At 37.6% G+C, this 20,101-nt stretch overlaps 2 protein-coding genes across 11 annotated transcripts in view; one reads left to right on the top strand and one right to left on the bottom strand.

Annotated features, from left to right (window-relative positions):
- Positions 1–3,147, bottom strand: part of ZNF25 (zinc finger protein 25) — a 31,390-nt gene extending 28,243 nt beyond the window's left edge. For 2 of the 5 annotated variants that reach the window (XM_021072378.1, XM_013983246.2), the window contains exon 1: positions 1,192–3,147. The gene's annotated coding sequence lies outside the window, so the exon portion shown is untranslated. The remainder of the gene's footprint in view (positions 1–1,191) is intronic. The other 3 variants (XM_021072377.1, XM_005670992.3, XM_005670993.3) reach the window with 2 other exon arrangements.
- Positions 2,263–20,080, top strand: LOC106506010 (zinc finger protein 33B-like). 6 transcript variants are annotated; one of them, XM_021072380.1, is made up of 5 exons: positions 2,281–2,388; positions 4,040–4,324; positions 15,207–15,333; positions 15,827–15,922; positions 19,768–20,080. In XM_021072380.1, the coding sequence occupies exons 2-5, from the start codon at positions 4,244–4,246 to the stop codon at positions 20,040–20,042; spliced, it is 579 nt and encodes a 192-aa protein (XP_020928039.1). In that variant the 5' UTR covers positions 2,281–2,388; positions 4,040–4,243; the 3' UTR covers positions 20,043–20,080. The 6 variants fall into 6 exon arrangements, with proteins under 6 accessions (XP_020928042.1, XP_020928039.1, XP_020928040.1 ...); XM_021072381.1 differs by having other exon boundaries at positions 2,302–2,388; positions 4,037–4,324; XM_021072383.1 differs by lacking the exon at positions 4,040–4,324 and having other exon boundaries at positions 2,263–2,388.

Here is a 20,101-nt window from a genome sequence, read left to right as displayed (position 1 = left end):
TTGAAGAGAAGTATCTAGTGATGTGGAAAAGTTTTTAAATTACATGTCATAACAGTTTTTCCTATTAATATTATAAACCCCAGAAAGTTAGAAGGTCTTCAAAGCTCTCAAAAATAAGATGTTTCTTCCCCCTAGATTTCAGTTTCTCCAAGAACCTTGTTTTGACTAAAATATGGTATCCTGGACCAGACTTCAGTTCTATGTTAAGCTCTGCTATTAACAAACTTAGTGACTCTCTGTTTCAATGCTAATATCTTTAACATGAGAAGGAATTAGGTCATTTTGAACAATCATATACTATTCTGATTCTTTAAGTCTGCAATTCAGCACCACAAATCCAACAGTACCCCAGAATTCATTGTCCCTTCTAACCTTGGGTTGGGGCCTAGGGTAAAATTTAATTAGGCCTTGATGAATTCTGACATGGCCATCTAATCTGTGGACAGTGACACAAATCTAACTTCTAAAGTAACAATTTGGCATCATAATCCCCAAACAGGGACTTTATATATGGAGCAAAAGGTAACTAGTTGCCCTAATTCTGAGGTCCTTCTCATATGCAGAAGAAATCATTTCTGGCTGCTCTGGTCCTTACAAAATGCCTACTTAATAAGCCTAGATACACAACCAATCAGAGGCATTATGTCACTTTCATAATATGGAGCATGGATGAAATTGCAGTTTTCATCTTTTACAATCTGTCCTATTCCTCCTTTCTAGAAACTAGTCTCTGGCCTGGACAGAATTCTCAGCTTTTCCAGTAAAACTTAAAATTCAGAGTTTCAAATGTAGTTTAAATTTATAGGTTTAACAGTCATCTGAGAACAGAGACAGGTTAGAAAATGCAGGAAGGGCCTTAATTAACCTTTTACACAGGAGTTCTGAGGAAGACTCAAGGATTTTGAAAATACTACTTGGTAAGATTAGGTCCACTGCACTCCAGTAGTGCTCAGGGACAATCACTGTACTAAATACAACCCAAGACCGGATTTTAGGGTGGGAAACAGCATGAACTACGGAGTAAAACAAGTGAGAATTAAAATCCCACCTACTAAGGCTGGATAAGCTGTTTTATCTCCCTGAACCCTTAGGACTCGAATTCATTAAAATGGAGGTGGTTTATACAGATTCAAAGGAAGATCATGATGATTAAGATGATTAAATGAGCCAATAATGAAAAGAACAGCATACCTTGTAATGATAAAGCAGCTCACCTTTATTGAATCCTTATCATACTTTATATATTCTATCCTATTTAATACAAAAAATGACTCGAAATGTTACTATAATTTTACAGATGAGCATTCGAGTCGTATAGTACCCAGATTAGCCTGCCTATTTATTGGCGGGCGCTGGAGTTGAGCCCGGGTCCTTCGGGCTTTGCAGCGCCGCGTCTCCAGCGGCCTGCCCCGCCGCTGCGCCTGCCCGGACGTGACGGGCTTGGGATCCACGTCACAAACCGCTCTTCCCTCGCGCGTTCGTCCCCGCTACGCCCCGTGCCCCAGGCCTCCTGGAGCCGCCCTTCTCCCGCAGGTCAAGAAACACGGCTTCAGGGGAGGTACCAGACTGCGGACAACCAGCCTCCCCAGCGAGCCCCCACCCTGACTCCCTCCCCAGTCCTTCTCAGAGGGCAGTCTGGCGCTCAGAGGGGGACGGCGCCGGCGACGGCCAGGTTCTCCGATCCCGCGCAGCAGCGGAGGCCCGGCTTCCCCCCGCCCCCGGCCAGGCGCCAGCCGAGAGGCCTCCGACACACCTGCAGCAGCTCGGGCTAGGTTCCTGGCCCGCGCAGGTTCCAGGCCCCGCCCTCTGCGGCGCTGCTCAGACCTGAGGCTCCTGAGTCCTCTCCCCCCCTGCGGCGTGAGACTGAAAATGGCGTTTCCTGAAGGGCGATGGAATTACTCGAATTGCTCATGCGCAGAAGGCTCCCGGCGCCCCACTCTGGAACTACTCTGCCCGGGGGCTTCGCCGACCCTCCACTTTGGGTGACGTCACGAGGTTCGGCCTCGTCTGTTGAGTGAGCGTTTGCCGCCTTTCATTTCTCACCGGTAACGGATTAGAAAAGGCAGCCCATAGTGGGATGCTCTTGAAAACGGAAAACTACTGTGAGGTGGTTCGATGAATATTGATAGTAGTTTAAAGAAAGTACTTGGAACTAAGTAAAGTAGTGCATTCCAAGTAAAACACCCTGTAACAGCTGACTTTATTTTAGGAATTTAGCTTTCAAAGTAATGAAAATGACGCGTGAAACGTGATGAAGAGACAATATGAATAAGCTAAAACAGAAGACGAGTCCCACGTATACGACTTTTCAAAAGACAAAAAAAAAAAAAAAAAAAAAACGCTTGATGAACACTCTTCTGAAATTTGTACTCAAATTTTACACTAATGGTATGTTTAACTATCGTTTCACTAAGGAATGTGTACAGAATATATGCTGATTTCCTGGTCGGTAACTTAATGACATCAGCTTACTCTGTGCCAACAGTAGAAATGAGTTTCCTCTCAAAGCAATTACAAAAATACTAAATTTTTATAAAATTAAATTTTAAAACATGTAGAATCTATATAGTGAAAAATACATTTGGACTATCTATCTATACCGGTTTGCTAGGTAAGAGGTGATGGGAAAATAACTACCCAAATAGTCTCTTGCCAACCCAGAAAATCTCCAAAAATGGAGAAACGAAGACAGTATTTTATTAAATAAGCGTTAAACCAGACTGCATTGTGCATTCCAGGCAAACTGCTAATGAGCTTACAAAACCAAAGAAATACAACACTTTTATATAGCCAGGATTTCTATGTTCTAGATTTGTAGGAGGACTTGGCAATATTATGGCTACACATACTTCATCCTAAATTCTCATGGTAATTGGAGGAGCCGACTGCATTAGTTAATTGTCTTTATCCAAACGAAAAGTAAACTTTCTTGTATCTATGACAAGCAAGTAGTTACAAGTTTAGCCAAGAGCTTAGTAGTTTATTACAGACACCAAGAGATAGGGTGCTATCTTCCTTGATGTTTACATTTCAAAGACATGGCTCCAAGGCATTTAAGGAAGGTATTCCTGGATTGTAAGATTTACAAGAGCCTTATTTACTTTTTAAAAAGAATTGCATGCATCTCAAAGGGACAAAAAAAAAAAAAAAAAAAAAAAAAAAAAAAAAAAAGATTTACAAACACAGGTTTTCTCATGGAAATTGTCTAAGAAAAGAGAGAAGGGCGTTCCCATTGTGGCTCAAAGGTAACTAACCAGACTATTATCTATTAAGATTCGGGTTCAATCCCTGGCCTCGCTTAGTGGGTTAAAGCTCAGGCCTTGCTGTGAGCTGCGGTTTCAGTCTCAGACCACCTAGGATCCCACGTTGCTGTGGTGTAGGCTGGCATCTGTAACTTCAATTTGACTCCTAGACTGGGAACCTACATATGTTTTGAATGTGGCTCCTAAAATGTAGATAGATAGATAGATAGATAGATAGATAGATAGATAGATAGATAAAATAGATATAGCTCACTCCTCAATATGTATCTCTAAAACTAAGTACATTCATTATTATCTTATCCATAGTCAAACTTTAATAATTGTCTTCAAAGGTCTTTTAAAGAGATTTTTCTAACCTAAGCTACCACATCCTAATCCTCAGAGCTATATATACTACTGATAGAGTAAAAAATGAATATTACCTATAAAAAAAAAAAAAAAAAAAAAATGATTAAGATTGAATAGAAGTTATCTGTATTATCTAGTCCTAAATCTGATGACAAGAGGAAAGAGAGAAAACAAGAGAAGAAGATGTGAAGATGACAGAGACTGATGATCACAGCAAAAAATGCAGTTAAAAACCACAATTTACACTTAGTTGTTATTATAGATAGAGCCTGACCTCCCTGGGTGGGACCGGGTGGGCATTGACAACTCCAGAACTACGAGCCATCCGGAGCCATCTCCAAACCCTTTAATAAATAGGTACCTAGTTATGCTAAGGAGTAACTGCGAAGGATTACAGTAATGTAGATTTTGATTTGTTTGCCTAGCAGAACTCCAGCCAGGACGCTAAGTGTCCTATGCATGCACCACTCCGCCTTGGTCTTGGTCACCCTCCCAGATCTAGAAATTTCGTGAAGCCTGAAATCCCATTGTTTCTGGATTTGTCAACAACTCTTATGATCCTGGTTTCCCACCTTCCCACCTGACTCGCAAGCCGGGAAGTAGAGCCCGGGACCGAGCAGCTAGTCCCTGAGATGACAGACGGGGGTGTCTCAATCTGGAAGAAGTGCTGTTGGGTAGGAGTCCGCCTCAGCTCCTATGGGGTGGCGCGGTCCGTAAGTCTGCAGGAAGGGGGCGCTTGCGCACGCATGGGGTTGTGCTCAGGCCCGGGGGGGGGGGGGGGGGCACTGGTGGGGCGGGGCCGCCTGACTTTATAGACTGGCACAGTTGCTTTGATTCCTAGCTCTGTCATCCGGTGATCTAGGCATTGTCTAGTCTGTCTTTGTCCTTAGTGGCTCTAATTTCTAGGGATCAGTATTCCAAAGGACAAGGAGATGCAGACTTAGGGTTCTGGGTGAAGATTCCAAATATGAATTTGTCCTTTAGTCTTAAGTTCTCAACTCTAGGGAACAAATCAGTTTCTATGAGGTTAAAGAGCTGCAACTCTAGAAACAGAAATCTCACTCAAAAAGAGAACCCCTGGGGCATTTGATCTTTCTCCAAAGTTTCAGAATGGAGATACAGTCCCAGAAAGGGTTAGATCCTAGAACTTCTGGGCACACCAATTCTTTTTTTTTTTTTTTTTAATTGAAGTATAGGTGATTTACAGTGTTGTCTTAATGTCCGCTGTACAGCAAAGTGATTCAGTTATACATATATACACTCTTTTAAATATTCTTTTCCATTAGGACATTGAATATAGTTCTCTGTGCTATACATAGGAGAGTGGTTTACCCCCTTCATGTATAATTGTTTGCATCTACTAACCCCAAACTCCCAGTCTGACCCACTCCTTCCCCCTTCCCCTCCCCTTGGCAACCACAAGTCTGTTCTCCATGCCTGTGAATCTGTTTCTGTTCTGTAGATATGTTCATTTGTGCCATATTTTAGATTCCACATATAGGTGGTATACAGTATTTGTCTTTCTCTCTGTGACTTCACTTAGTTTGAGAGTCTCTAGTTCCACCTGTGTTGCTGCAAATGGCATTGTTTTATTCTTTTTTATGGCGGAGTAGTATTCCATTGTGTATATGTATCATATCTTCTTAATCCATTCTTCTGTTGGGACATTTAGGTTGTTTCCATATCTTGGCTATTCTGAATAGTGCTGCTATGAACATAGGGATGCATATATCTTTTTGAATTTTAGTTGTGTCCAGATATATGCCCATATGTGGCATTGCTAGATCATATGGCAACTCTATTTTTAGTTTTTTGAAGAACCTCTGTACTGTTTTCCATAGTGACTGTACCTCTACTATGAGATTCGTAGTTTTGGAAAATAGTTTACAAATAAACCTTGCCTCAAAGCACTTCACTTTGTCTTTTTTGAGAGATTTCTGTAGATTATTTCCCTCAGTGTATAGACAATATTAGTGAGAACCTGGTAAAACAATACAACTTGAGTATTTTTCTGTTGCTAAAGACATAGTGTTTTTAATTCTTTGGTCTAATGTAAATTTTTTTAAACTTTTTTATTTTTAATGGCTTTTTGAGATAAAATTTATATACCATAAAATTCTCTTGTTTTACAATTAAATTTACAGAATTTTGCAGGTATTGCCACAGTCTAATTTTAGAACATTTTTATTAGCCCCCCCCAAACCCTCTTGTTGTCAGCAGTCACATTGCATTCCATCTCCATATCCCCCTCCCTCATCTCTAATCCAATTTACTATCTGTCTCTATAGATATGCCTATTCTGGACATTTCATATAAACTGGAGAACATGTAGACTTTTATAATTGGCTTCTTTCACTTAGCGTAATATTTCTGAGGCCCATCTGTATAGGAGCGTGTATCGTACTTTGTCACTTTTTATGACTAAATAGTATTCCATTAAATGTGGCTTGTGTTTGCCCTGAGTAGGGTGGAATTTTGGTTCAAATGTAAAGACACACCAAAAAATTATGAAATGATCCCACATCGTGGGACTTCCTGGGCAGAACAAGCGAGAACACAAAATAGTCTGAAAATGGCTTGAGCAGCTCAAGAGAGAGTAAGAACAAGAGACCCTGGTTTCAGCTGCAGGTAGGGGGCGAGACATCCTGGAAGAGTTCCTTTGTAAGCCTCCTGGGCCTTTTGTGGCATTGTCTAGATATGGAGTTGAATGGAAGGGGGAGTGGGGGTTAGAAAGCTGTTAGTGTCAGACATCAAAAATGGAGTCAGGGTCTTTATTACAATTCACTCCTGAGGTTTGAGAAATGTACTCTGTTTTATTTGATTTTGAAGTTGTTTAAATAAGTTATTATCACATTCTATGAAGCCTGCAGCTTGAAGCGGGTAAGCGAGATGGAGATTCTATTGAATACCTTGTTTAAGAGCTCAGGGTTGTACATTTTAAGAGGTGAAATGAGTGCTCTGGTTACTATCAACAATGTCTAGAACTTCAAAGGAGGTAAGAAGTGTCTTGGCAAGGCCTTATATTGTGGCTTTAGTATGTGCAAAGACATGTATGACTTTATATTTTGAGTATCTGTGAGGCAAAATATTCTCAGTTATTCACCAAAGAGGGGCAACTTTGGATAAGGAATTGTTGTTACTGCCATTGAAAAGGCCTTTTTGTCTTTAAGAATATGTAGATAGAGCCGATGGTTGGCCAAAAATTCCAATGATAAGATGACAAGCTGAATTTACCTGTCAACTAAGTTGTAGTCAGCTACAAAGTTAGAGGGCGCAGTCTTCACACAAGACCATCATCTTTTTTTCTGAACCATCTTCAAGTTCTGAGGATCCCCAAAATCACCCTCGAGTTTGATAACTCACTCCCTGAAAACTGTTAAAGTCATGACTATGGCTTACTACAGGAAAGAATATAGATTAAGATCAGCCAAAGAAAGAGACACATAGGGCATGGTCCAGGAAGATTTCAAATGTGAAGCTTCCATTTCTTCTTCAAGTGGGGAGGCAGGACGCATTATTCTCCAGGCATTGGCATGTGACAGTACGTACATATGGAGTATTGTCAACCAGGAAAGCTCATCCAAGCCTCATTATTCAGGGTTTTTATTGGGGTTCTGTTATATAGGCATGATTGATTGCCCACACAGTTGAGCGTGGTTTGGGGTTGACGATGCTGTGTGATCTAAAACCCTCACCATGAGTCACATTGTTGTTCTTTCTGGCATGGCCAGCCCCCACTCTAAGACTATACAGGTATGGCCAGACACCACCCTAAATCACATTAAGATTATCGCATGAGACCCAAGGCTCTGAGGGAAGCAAAGAAACTACAATCAGCCATAATACACTGAGAACCCAGAGATCACCTCCCAGAAGCCCCAGACCTTCTCTTTGGGGGAGGCCAAATTATTTGTGGCAATAAAGTTCAGCCAATTGTGTTGACCCCTCCTTGAGAGCCATCCTTGATGCTTTTAGGTGTGACTTTTAGGAGTGACGTGGTAATTGCTGTTTCTTCATATGAGTGACCCCAAAAGGCCCATGTATTGAACAGGATACGAGTCTTTCTCCTGAGTGCTCCGTACAATGTAAACCAATACCTGGTTGAGATACAATCAATAGCCACAAGGTAAAATCCGGGATGCTGGTGTCTCTTACAGTTTATGCAGGAATTGAGACACAGGATTCAATTTCAGGCACAAAAAGAGATCTGGGCCAAAACACATGACCCAAACACGGACCTTAGTTCCACACTCCTGTCCCTTAACACCAACTATGTAGAACGCAAACAGAGTGCAATTTTCAGTTTCAGTTAGTTAAATCTATGGCCGAGGCAAGGGCTCAGGATGCACCCCACAAGTGAAGCATAAAACAGCAGAGCTCAAAATACATGCTTCCCATCAGGCAACAAAACCAGTTAGCTAGCCAAAAACAAGAGAAGAAGACCCCCAGTTTGTGGTGGTCATTGCTCCCAGGATGTAAGTGGCCCCACAGAAGACAAATTAAAACAGGTCAGCCTGGCACAGCATTGTAAATCAACTATACTTTAATAATTAAAAAAAAAAAGTCCACCCCAAATTTGGCTTGGGTGTCGAGATTTGCACTCATTAAGAGGATGTTAAAATATTTTTTAATGACCTCATGGGAATTTCTGGGTAGAGCAGGGTAAGCAACCAAGCTGATCTAGAACTTGCTTGAGTGGCTTGAGAATGAGTTGGAAGGAGTGGCCTGGTTTTTATTGCAGTTACAGTTTAGGGCTGGGAAAGAGAACATACATGTGGGCCAGAGGATGTAAGGATTTTCTTGTCAGTTTGCCTGGATGTGGGGCAGAAGAGAAAGGCAAAAGTGATTTTGAAGCCTATAGCAGTCAAAATTAAAAGCAGAGTCAGACTCTTTATTATAGTGTGAATATACCACCTTTTGTTGATCTGTTCTCCACTTGATGGACAGTTGATGGTTATTTCCATTTTTTTTGCTATAATGAATAATGCTGCTATGAAAGGTTGTATCCAACTTGCTGAATGTAAGGAAAATAGAGGCTAGGCCTGAAAATCCCTTGAGCAGATAAAACGAGATAGGCCACATAAACAAAGCTTAAGTTAGGTTACTTTTATAATATCTCTGATAATCATAAAACTTGAGTCATCTTCCTAAAGTCGCCTAAGATAATCACTTTTAACTAATCTCCTGCTATCTGTAAAACTCCATTGTAATAACTAATCATTGTAAAGGCTAGATTACTTCTCATTGTTCACTTTATAATTCATTCGGTAAGGTCGTGCCTCTGAGCTTCTTAACACTTTTGCTTTGGTCTCCCAGTTCAGTCTGTTCTTTTGTATGCACGATAAACATAAACTCTTATTAAAGTTTTAACTTGATCTGATTTTATTTTTGACAAACTTTTTGTGTGGCTTCCTTTCACTTGGGTAGATAACCTGGGGGTGGCACTGCTGAGTCATATATTAACTCTGTGTCTAACCTTTTGAGAAAAATAGCAGTTTTCCAGTGAGTGTGAACCATTTCACATTCCCAAAAGCACTGCAGGTTGTTTCCAGTTTTTATTCATTCTCATTGAATTGTCTTGGCACCTTTGTTGTAAATCAATAAATGTGAGGTTTGTTTTCTTTTCTGGACTTTCAGTTCTATTGCATTGACATATATGTCTATTATTATTCCAGTGCCACACTGTCATGATTTCTATAGCCTTATAGAAAGTATTGAAATTTCCTTGAAATTCTTTTTCACATCTGTTTGGGCATTCTGGGTGCTTTACATTTTTATGTAAATTTTAGAATTAGCTTGTAAATTTCTGCCCAAAAAAGCAAGTGGGATTTTGATAGGATCATATTGAATCTGTAAATAATTTGGAAAGTATGGAGAATATTGCCATCTTGTATCTTCTCATTCATGAGCATGGAATATCTTTCCACTTATTTTCTTTAATTTAAAAAAAAAATATTTTGTAGTTTTCAGTGTAATAAGTCTTGCATTTCTTTTGTTAACTCTATTCCTAAGTATTCTTTTTTAGGCTTTTGTGAATGGAATTGTTTTTCAGATTGTTCATTGCTGGTGTATATATTGACCTTGTGTACTGAAACATCACTCAACTAGTTTGTTTTAGTAGTTTTCAAAATGATTTTCTTAGGTTTTTCTATGAGTAAGATCACAACGCCTACAGATAAAGATAGTGTTATTTCTTCTTTTCTGATCCAGATGCCTTTTGCTTCTTCTTACCTAATTGCCTTAGCTAATGTTCGGTGTTGGATAATGTTGAATAAATTCTAAATAGTACAGTACATTGTTGAGCAATAAAGTGCTGAATAAAAGTGGTGAGAATGGATGTTTTTCTCTTAATCATGATCTAAGGTGGGAATAAAGTGTTTAACTTTTCACCATTAAACATGATATTTGTTGTAGGTGTTTCATAGATGCCATATATTGAGTTAAGGACGTTTCCTTCTATTCGTACTTTGAGTACTTTTAACATGGAGTGTTGATCATGTGATTTTTTTGTCTTTCACTCTATTAATATGTTGTATTACATTAAGGATTTTTCCAGGTTAAAATTAGCCTTGCATTTCTGGTGTGAACCCCAGTTAGTGATGGTGTATAATTCTTTTTATATGCTTCTGGATTCATTTTGCTACTATTTGTTGAAAATTTTTGCATCAGTCTGTAGTTTCTTTGCTTTTGATTGTGTGTGTGTGTGTGTGTGTGTGTGTGTGCACGCGTGCCTGCCTGCCTATGTGTATTCCAGTAACCTCATAGAATGAGTTAGAAAGTGTTCCATTTCTTCTATTTTAGGGGAAGAATTTGTGAAGAATTGATATAAATTCATCTTTATTTGATAGAATACATCAGTGAAACCATCTAATTCTGGACATTTCTTTTGTTTTTGCTTTGTTTTTGTTTTTTAGGACTGCACCTAGGAACCACCTATGGAGATTCCCAGGCTAGGGGTCTAATCGGAGCTACAGCTGCTGGCCTACATCACAGCCACAGCAATTCGAGCCCTGAGCCACGTCTTCGACCTACACCACAGCTCATCACAACACCAGATCCTTAACCTACTGAGAGAGGCCAGAGATGGAACCTGCATCCTTGTGGTTCCTAGTCAGATTTGTTACCGCTGTGCCACAACGGGAACTCCTGGACATTTCTTCGTTGGAAAGTGACCTACACCACAGCTCATGGCAATGCCAGATCTTTAACCCACTGCGAGAGGCCAGGGATTAAACCTGCCTATTCATGGATGCTAGTCAGATTTGTTTCCACTGAGCCATGATGGGAACTCTCCAATTTTGTTTTTATTTCTCTTGATTACTTAAATAAATAATAGGCTCCAACTTTATTATTTTTTGTCTATTTTTCTTTTTAGTTCTGTCAATTTTTAACCTCACATATTTTGAAACTCTTTTGTTAGGTGCATCCACATTTACTTTTGCCTTGGAGAATTTTCCCTTTATCATTATGTAATATGCATCTTTATTTTTGATAATAAAAGTGTTATCAGTCTATTTGTCTGATATTAATATAGCAGCTTCATCTTTCTTTGGGTTATTGTTTGTATGGTATTTCTTTCTTTTTTTTTTATTATTTTTTTGTCTTTTTCCCATTTCTTGGGCCGCTTCTGTGGCATATGGAGGTTCCCAGGCTAGGGGTCTAATCGGAGCTGTAGCTGCCAGCCTACACCACAGCTCACAGCAACGCCGGATCGTTAACCCACTGAGCAAGGGCAGGGATCGAACCCGAAACCTCATGGTTCCTAGTCGGATTCATTAACCACTGCGCCACAACGGGAACTCCTGTATGGTATTTCTTTCTTTATCTTGTATCTTTAACTTTTTATGTTTTTGTAGTTAAGGTAAGTTTATTGTAGCCAGTCCTGTTTTTTCTTTTAAACCCAGTCTAACAATCTCTGTCTTTATCTAATTTGTTAAGAACATTCACATTTAATTTGGTTATTGATATGGTGAATTAAAATTTTCCATTTCCTATTTTCTATTTTTTCAATTCTTTATTTTTTTCTTCTCTTGGATTAGTTGCATATTTTTTATTATTCTATTTTAGTCTTTGCTATTGACTTATTATGTATACCTCTCAAGTTTTTAAATAGTTGTCCTAGGGCTTATAATATACATTTTTAGTTCACTGGAGTCTCCTTTCAAATATTAAATTACTTGCTGTTTAGTGTAAGGACCTTACAGCAATATATTCCCAGTTCTCCCCTGTCTTTTGTACCATTATTGCATCATACAGCTTACTTTAACATATGCTATATACACAAAATACAATGCTACTCTATTTGCTTTAAACAGTCAGTTGTCCTTTAGAGCAAGGATCACAGTCTACAGCCATAGGCGAAATTCAGCTTGCTACCTGCTTTTGTAAATGGTTACTTTCACACCACAGTGGTAGAGTTGAGAAATTGCAATATCTATTTATTTATTGTATTTTTAAGGCTGCACCCACAGCATATGGTGTTCCCAGGCTAGAGGTCGAGTTGGAGCTATAGTTGCAGGCCTATACTACAGCCACAGCAACGCCAGATCTGAGCCACATCTGTGACCTACACCACAGCTCACAGCAATGCTGGATCCTTAACCCACTGAGCGAGGCCAGGGATGAAACCTGTGTCCTCATGGGTACTAGTCATTTGTTTGCAGTATTTAATGTATGACCCACAAAGCCTAAAATATTTACTTTCTGGGTCTTTAAAGAAAAAGTTTCCCAAACTTTGCTTTAGAGCAATTAAAAATCAGGGCAGGAAAAATTAATTTAATTTCCCTTTTATTTATTCCATTTCTATCCCTCTTCGCTTTTTTTTTTTTGTGTGTGTAGATTCAAGTTTCGCTCTGATATTGAGTTTTCTTAACATTTCTTGTAGGGTAGTTCTGCTGGTGAAGAATTCCTCAAATTTTTTCTGGGAAAGTATTTGTTTTTTGAAGCTATTTTTGATAAATATAGAATTCTTGATTGTTAGCTATTTTCTTCCAGAACCTTAGGGATGTCACTCCATTGTGTTCTAGTTTGCATGGCTTCTGTATTAAAGTATGCTTTAATTGTGCTCTTTATTTCTCTTTTGTAATGTTTCTTTGTTCACTGGCTACCTTCCAGATTTTCTTACTTTCTTTTTTTTTAAAGCAGCTTTAATATGCTGTGCCTAACTGTGCTTTTAGGGGAAATTTATGTTTCTTGGTAGTCTTGAGCTTCTGGAATCTTTGGTTTGTTTTCTGTCATTACTTGAGTTTTTTTTTTTTTTTTTTTTTTTTTAGGGCCACACCCACAGCATATGGAAGTTCCTGAGCTAGGGGTTGAATCAGAGCTGTAGCTGCCAGCCTACGCCACTGCTACAGCAACACCAGATCTAAGACACGTCTGCAACTTATACCACAGCTCACAGCAATGCTGGATCCTTAACCCATTGAGAGAGGCCAGGAATCGAACCCATGTCCTAATGGATACTAGCTGGATTCATTACCACTGAGCCAAGAGGGAAATTAATTGAGATAAGTTTTAAGCCACTGTTTCTTAAAATATTTCTTCTATCTCATTCTTTCTTTTTTTTTTCTGAGTCCCTGCTAATGCATATGTCAGAAAATCTGATTATATTTCACAGCTTTTCAATGTTCTGTCTTCTTTCTCTCCCTCTCTTCACTTCTTCTTCTCTTTGAGTTTCAGTTTGGGTCATTTCTGTTGACCCATCTTCAGGTTCATTTATTCTTTCCTTGACTGTTAACTGCTGCTGAGCCTGTTGAGGACGTTTTTAATGTCTGTTTTTTCTGTTACTGTTTTCATTTCTAGCATTTCCATTTAATCATCTCTTTTGAAATTACCCATCTGATTTTACATGTTTTCCACCATTTCTGTTAGAGTCTTTAATATATTAGTTATAATTACTTAAAATTATGTTAGATGGTTTCAACATCTATGTCATATCTGAATCTGGTTCTGATGATTACTCTGTGTCTTGGTAGTATTTAGTTAGTCTCTTTTCATATGCTATGTAATTTTTGGTTGAAATCCACATATCTTGTGTTAGACTCTACTGAGGTAAATAGATTTTGTTCCTGGAAATGAGCATGACTTTCCTGCTAGGCTTTTAGACTAGGGGTTTGAGTTAATCTAGTTGGGAGTTGGCAGAATTTAAGATATGTTGTTTGTGTTATTACCCTTAGTGCACTACAGGCTTCAAATTTCTGTAAAAACACCTTGTGTTTTAGGATAGGGGTTAGTTTATCAAAGCCATGTCTTTTCCTTTCTGAGTTTTTAGGTTTTCCCTTTGTGCCTCAGAGTCTCTTTGCATGTTTTTATTTATCTCCAGTCCCTCTGTCAGCAGTATTCTATTGGTACTTCTAATTCTAACTTGTTAGCTTGGTGGTGGGAAGTGGTGGGATGATTGTCCTCTCTTGTTCTTGGGGAGGCTCTGTCTATGGGTCTTGGGGGTGTGGCCTTCTTGGTTTTCTTGCCCCTTCTCTAGATGTAGTTGTAAGCCAAGGGCATAATCCTTCCCTTCTCCCAAGAAAAGAGTAAGTGCTCAGTGGAGTTTGTGGAGAAGAAGCCTGTAAGAAAGTGTAAGCCCCCTCAATGTCTGTGGCCCACAGGGGTTTCACAGTCTATTGCAACAGCCCATACGCAGTCCTCATCAATTAATATGCCATGTATTCGGGTGGAATTCGTACCTGTAGTCCAACTGGCAGAGGCAAGAGCATACATTTTCCCTCTCCCTACAGGTGTTATCTCTTCTGAATTTTGGGGCACTTGGGTGTTTTGTGTCCTTGGTTCTGATAAATTAGAAAAGAAAGTGAGTCTGAAGTTACTAGGCCCATTTTAAATGTAGGAATGAGAATGATTACTTTTTTTTTCTATATCCTGGGGCAGAAATTGAAATAAACTCATGAGTTTTTAATGCTGCTAATATTTTGTTTATGCTAATTTGCCTCATAATCATAAAGAACATACATCCATCATATTTAAGTCCATAAAGCTTTTCCTCTTCAATTAAGCACAAGCCGTTGACACAAAATAAACTTTTATTTTCTTTCCTAACTGAAGAATACATTTTACATTATTCTAATATTACAATAATGCCTTATTTTTGGAGTTTTTGAGTGTGTTGTGTTTGTTTAGTATTTAACCTTCTGGAGAACAAGAAGGTTTTATTCTTATAATTTACAACAGCTAGGACATTTCAAGGCATAGGGAATTAATAAATTAAAACAAAGGCAGAATTATCAGACACAACTTAGAATAGATTTACAAGGAGATCCTGCTGAGTAGCATTGAGAACTTTGTCTAGATACTCATGTTGCAACAGAACAAAAGGTGGGGAAAAAATGTAATTGTAATGTATACATGTAAGGATAACTTGATCCCCTTGCTGTACAGTGGGAAAATAAAATAAAATAAATTAAAAAAAAGCAGATTTAAAAAATTATTTTTCTTTTACAAAATCTGATGTGAAATAATGTACGTAGTAGGCATATCATAACATCTAAACTCTCAAGAGTGAACCTAGTAAGAATTCGTTTCCATACATCTTTTCCGTGCCAGTCCAGTTCTGAACTCTTCAGACTGAGCAGAAATGTGCTGTTCTAGGGGTCATTGTCATTTGGAGATGTGACTGTAGATTTCACCCAGGAGGAATGGAAGCACCTAGACCCTTCTCTGAGGATGCTGTATAGGGATGTGATGCTGGAGAACTACCACAATCTTGTCTCAGTGGGTAAGCAAAATTTTCATAATCAAACTGCAAATAGCATGCATTTTATTTCTTAGATACCAAAACTTGTGATCTTTTGTGGTTAATATTGTTGAGGCTTTTGATTCAGGAATCTAAGATTGTTAATTTCTTTTTTTTCAGCATAAATCATATTATCTTTAAAATTATAGTTGATTTACGATGTTGCATTAATTTTTTCTGTACAGCAAAGTGATTCAGTTACATTCTTTTTATATTCTTTTCCATCATGGCTTATCTAAGGATATTGACTATAGTTCCCTGGGCTATATAGTAAGACCTTATTGTTTATCAAGATTGTTAATTTCTTTTGAGGAAATAAAGGAATGTTTCAGGAAAAATGTTTGTATTTTCACATCCAATTTAAGGTTTAAATGAACACATCAAGGTGCAGTTCCAGAAACTCTTCCTTTTCCTTTCTTTAGAGTTACTGTAGTCCATGCTGCTTTCTCCAATTCTGTCAATTTTCCTTTTACAGGTTATTTCACTACCAAGCCAGAGGTAATTTTCAAATTGGAGCAAGGAGGGGAGCCATGGATATTAGAAGAAGAATTTCTATACCAGACCTGCCCAGGTGAGTTAGTGATTTCCAGGCAAGAGGAAGCCTTGGGAAACTATGTTCTCAGGGGTCATCGTAGGAGTTGAACATTTAAAATATTTTCTTAAGAATCTCTTCTTAGTGGCACCTAATTTGGAAATAAAGAAAGGATACATATATGATAAAATTGGAAGAGGAAAGTGTAATGACTAAGAAGAAATGTAAGCTGGTTTTCTGATTGTTAAAAGATCCAGAGTTCCCACAATGTGCAGTGGAAAAGAATCCAACTAGGAACCATGAGGTTGTGGGTTTGATCCCTGGCTTTACTCGGTGAGTTAAGGATCTGGCGTTGCAGGTGGCAGATGCGGCTCGGATCCCTTATTGCTGTGGCTCTGGCGTAGGCCAGCGGCTACAGCTCCAATTGGACCCCTAGCCTGGGAACCTCCATATGCCGTGGGTGCGGCCCTGAAAAGACGAAAAAAAAAGCCAAATAAAATAAAAGCTAGAGATCCAAAGGTATCATTTACACAGAGAACTCAAGTAATGCAGCCATTTGTATGCTTAATAGCACAAAGATAAAAAATAAAAAATGTAATAAAATCTACTAAAATTTGTTTTGTGAGAAGAGAGGAAACCCTGCTTTCACTGCTACATGTAGTAATTACTTGATGCTATTTATCTAAACAAATAGGTAATTAATGGAATTACAAGTTCACACTTATAAAATTAAGTACTGTAATAAAATTACAGCCTTCCTAATTATACAATATTGTATTTTTGTGTGTATCTAAATACAATGAGAAAACACCTTTTAAGGACCTTAAAGAACATCTGCAAACAAGTGAAAGGAAAGTAACAGAAAACCATCATAAGTCCTACAAAGTAGAAATATGACATCTGCTAGTCACAGCCTGATAAAACCAGAAATTGGTAACAAAATTGTCAAGCCCATAAGACAAGTTATTTCTTTTACTTTTTATTTTGTAAATAAGTATTACTTCATATATAATACTGAGCACCCTTGTAAACTTCTAATATTTCCCATATTCTCTCTTTCTACTGACATCATTGAGAATGGTATTCCCTTATAGTTTACTTCCATTTCCTATTCATAGTTAGAGAGGTTTTGGTGGTGATGGTAGTGGTAGTATTTGTGTTTCTTTCACCTGAAACGTCTTTTTTTTTTTTTTTCTTCAGTAGTCTGACAGGGTAAATATATGTTCCTCTGATTATTTATTTCATGAAACTTAATTACTTGCCTGTCACTGACTAGCACATTATGGCCTGATTTGGCCTCCTTAATCTTAATTTACTATTGCCTATGCTCATGTTAGACATTATTTGATCCCCTCTCCTCAAACACCATTTAGGTATGACAGATCTTTTTCTATGTCACACCTTTCTTCATTGTTTGCTTCCTTAACTAGATCCTAAATGAAGTAATAAATGAAATGTACTTAGAATATCACTTAGTATATTATAAAAGGTTATTTTCTTACTGTTTCTATATTGCATATCTTTGAAATGTGGGTTAAATTTGTCATTGTCCAAGAAATACCTCTTGAATATTTGAGCCCTCATCATCTCTTCTTTCTCTCAATTTCAGCATGTAGTGGATCTTTCACATGGAAGTAAACCAGAGTCATATAATCTTTTACCTAATAGTACATAGCTTTTTTCATCCGTGGTTTATGATCTAACAAAGAAAATGGCCACTTTATTACTCTTTATTATGTTGGTATATAACCTGAAATAGGCTCTTGATAAACACATGTTGATTGGAATCAAATAAAGGAAGAACATCATATTCTGAAAACACTGCGAGGGAATTCTTCCTGAATACATACTTCCTGTAATTCTGGTTCATGAGATATAAAATGGCATAGTGTGTAAATATTTGTGTTTGAAAAAGCTTTCCAGGTAATGCTGATATACACAGCTTGTTGAGGTCTATTAACTTAAAATCACTCAAGTTCAAAGAAAATAAGAGAGTTAATAATACCTGCTATGAGCAATGGTCATTGTCAGATCAGAGCAAATTATGGCCTGTAGACCTACCATTTGTTTTTGTGAATTATTTTTTTTTTTTTCAGCACAACCATCCTCAGTTTTTTATATATGGTCTTTGGCTGATTTCATGCTCTAATAGCAGAGTTCAAGATTGTGATAGATGGTATGGCCCACAAAACCTGAAATACGTACATTTTTCCCTTGGAGAAGTTCGACATCCCCTGGTTATAAGAATGAGAATAAAATAGCATGATGCATTTTAAATTCAGCATTAAATTAATAAAAACTTGTATATTCTCTCAAATCTAAGAAACTATAATTTGTAACTGGAGCATAATTGATGAGTCACTGAGAAAAAATATCCTGCCCATTATACTTGATCAATTATAAGATGCATCCTGATTTTATAATGCTAAATATATGTATCTTACAGTAGACTAAGTACAATATGTTACAAAGCAGTGCTATCTAAGGTTGTGTTAAAACAACAGGTCTAGACAGGAACCACTTTTAGATTTAGAGTAAATATACCTTTTGAAAGTTTAGAAAGTAGAAAGATTTGAAAAGGCATGCTTGGAAATTTGGAATAATAGTATCATTATGTTATTTTTTTCTACATACTAAGTAGAGCAAAAGCTAGAATGTAGGCTGATGAGAGAACACATGTTCCGCTTATTGTGAAAACTAAGCAATTCAATGAGACAAAGAACTGACTAGACCAGGGAAGAAGATGTTGATTGTGGAATTGTAGAATGGTGGCTTGAAAAACCTGATGTGCATTTAGTTGGTATAAACTTTTTTTCTAGAATTATGACATAACAATTTTCCATGTGGTGCTTGGTTCAGATCAGAAGTTTTTCGGCTTGGATAGACTTTGTTGTACTGGGAAACAAATATGAACAAGACTTTTAAAATGGTAAATAAACATAATTTATTTACATACTCATTTTCTGGGACTGGATTGAAAAATATGATCCTTGAATTCTAATAGCAAGTATAAGCCTGAAACGAGGAAATGTGCAATGTAAAAAGCAAAGCAAAATTAAGTATTTGTATTGTGGCACAGGCAAAGTTTTAAGGAAAATTAGGTGAATGTAAATGTGATTATCATGGTAGTTTACCTGTTGAACTACTATATTAGAGCAATATTAAAGTATCACAGCCAAAATAGAGCAATATATCAGATCCAGATTGCCAGAGGATCACTTAGTCTGCCATTGTTTTATACTTTCTTTCATATGTTCTTGTGAATCACAGCTGGAAGGGGAATTAGAGTGCAATCTAATAACTCTTCCCTCAAACATGAGGCAGTTGGTGCATTCAGAAATTTATTTTGCCATTATGTGTAGAATGGAAATAAGGGAAGTTCAGAAGGAAGCATGAAACTTGTCACAATGTTATTAAAACAATATAGGTTTGAGAGTATTAGACCTACTCTGTAGTCTGTCTCTTCAATTTCTCATATTTTTCCTAACACCTTTATCTGCTGGTTTTCCTCGTCAGTCCATTTACTCTTCATTAGCTCAACTGGACCCATCCCAATCTCTTTGATTGTTCTTATACCTGAATCTACCAATCCTGTAAATATTCCACCCTGTGTTCACTGTTTCTTGAGTTTACATCTTCATCTCTATCTATTTTGAATGTTCTATTTGTAAAATGCTGAGTAATTACATGTCTGCTTATTATTAGTTGTATCCCTTTGTTCCACATTTGTTTTCCCAAAAAGACTAGATAAAGAAAAGGCCCTTTGATCCTAAGAGACTCCTGAAACCAAAAGACAAATATATAATACAACACTTGTATCTTAGTCCAATTCTATTAGAAATATGTTCAAATTTTTATGGTATGACCAACATTTTCATTTCTAGAAGACTGCAAGGCTCATGATCTAACAGAGAGAATCTTGGAAAGCCAAGACAAATATTTGCCACAAGTTGCATTCAGCAATAAAACACTGACTTCTAAGAAAGTGGCACAAACTTTGTCAAGAAAAATTCCCTGTAAATATGACTTGTATAGAATGAGTTTGCAAAATATTTCAATATCAATTGTTAGTAATAGAAGCTCTACAAGAAAGAATCCTGATATATTAAGTGTACATGAGAAATTACTTGATGTTAAGAGGAAGAAGCCTCATACTTGAGGGGATTCTTATGAAAATAATCAAAATGAAAAAGCCCTTGCTCATAATAATGGTATTCG

The sequence above is a fragment of the Sus scrofa genome, chromosome 14 (genome assembly GCF_000003025.6).
Source record: "Sus scrofa isolate TJ Tabasco breed Duroc chromosome 14, Sscrofa11.1, whole genome shotgun sequence".
NCBI classification, from domain to species: domain Eukaryota; kingdom Metazoa; phylum Chordata; class Mammalia; order Artiodactyla; family Suidae; genus Sus; species Sus scrofa.
Note: the sequence above shows the minus strand (reverse complement) of the source record. Positions and strands in the feature narration are given on the sequence as shown.

Coding starts and splice junctions, on each gene's coding strand:
- LOC106506010 (XM_021072380.1), top strand. CDS start 4,244: ATGACAGACGGGGGTGTCTCAATCTGGAAGAAGTGCTGTTGGGTAGGA. Junction 15,334..15,826: donor CCACAATCTTGTCTCAGTGG/GTAAGCAAAATT, acceptor TTCCTTTTACAG/GTTATTTCACTACCAAGCCA. Junction 15,923..19,767: donor TCTATACCAGACCTGCCCAG/GTGAGTTAGTGA, acceptor TTTCATTTCTAG/AAGACTGCAAGGCTCATGAT.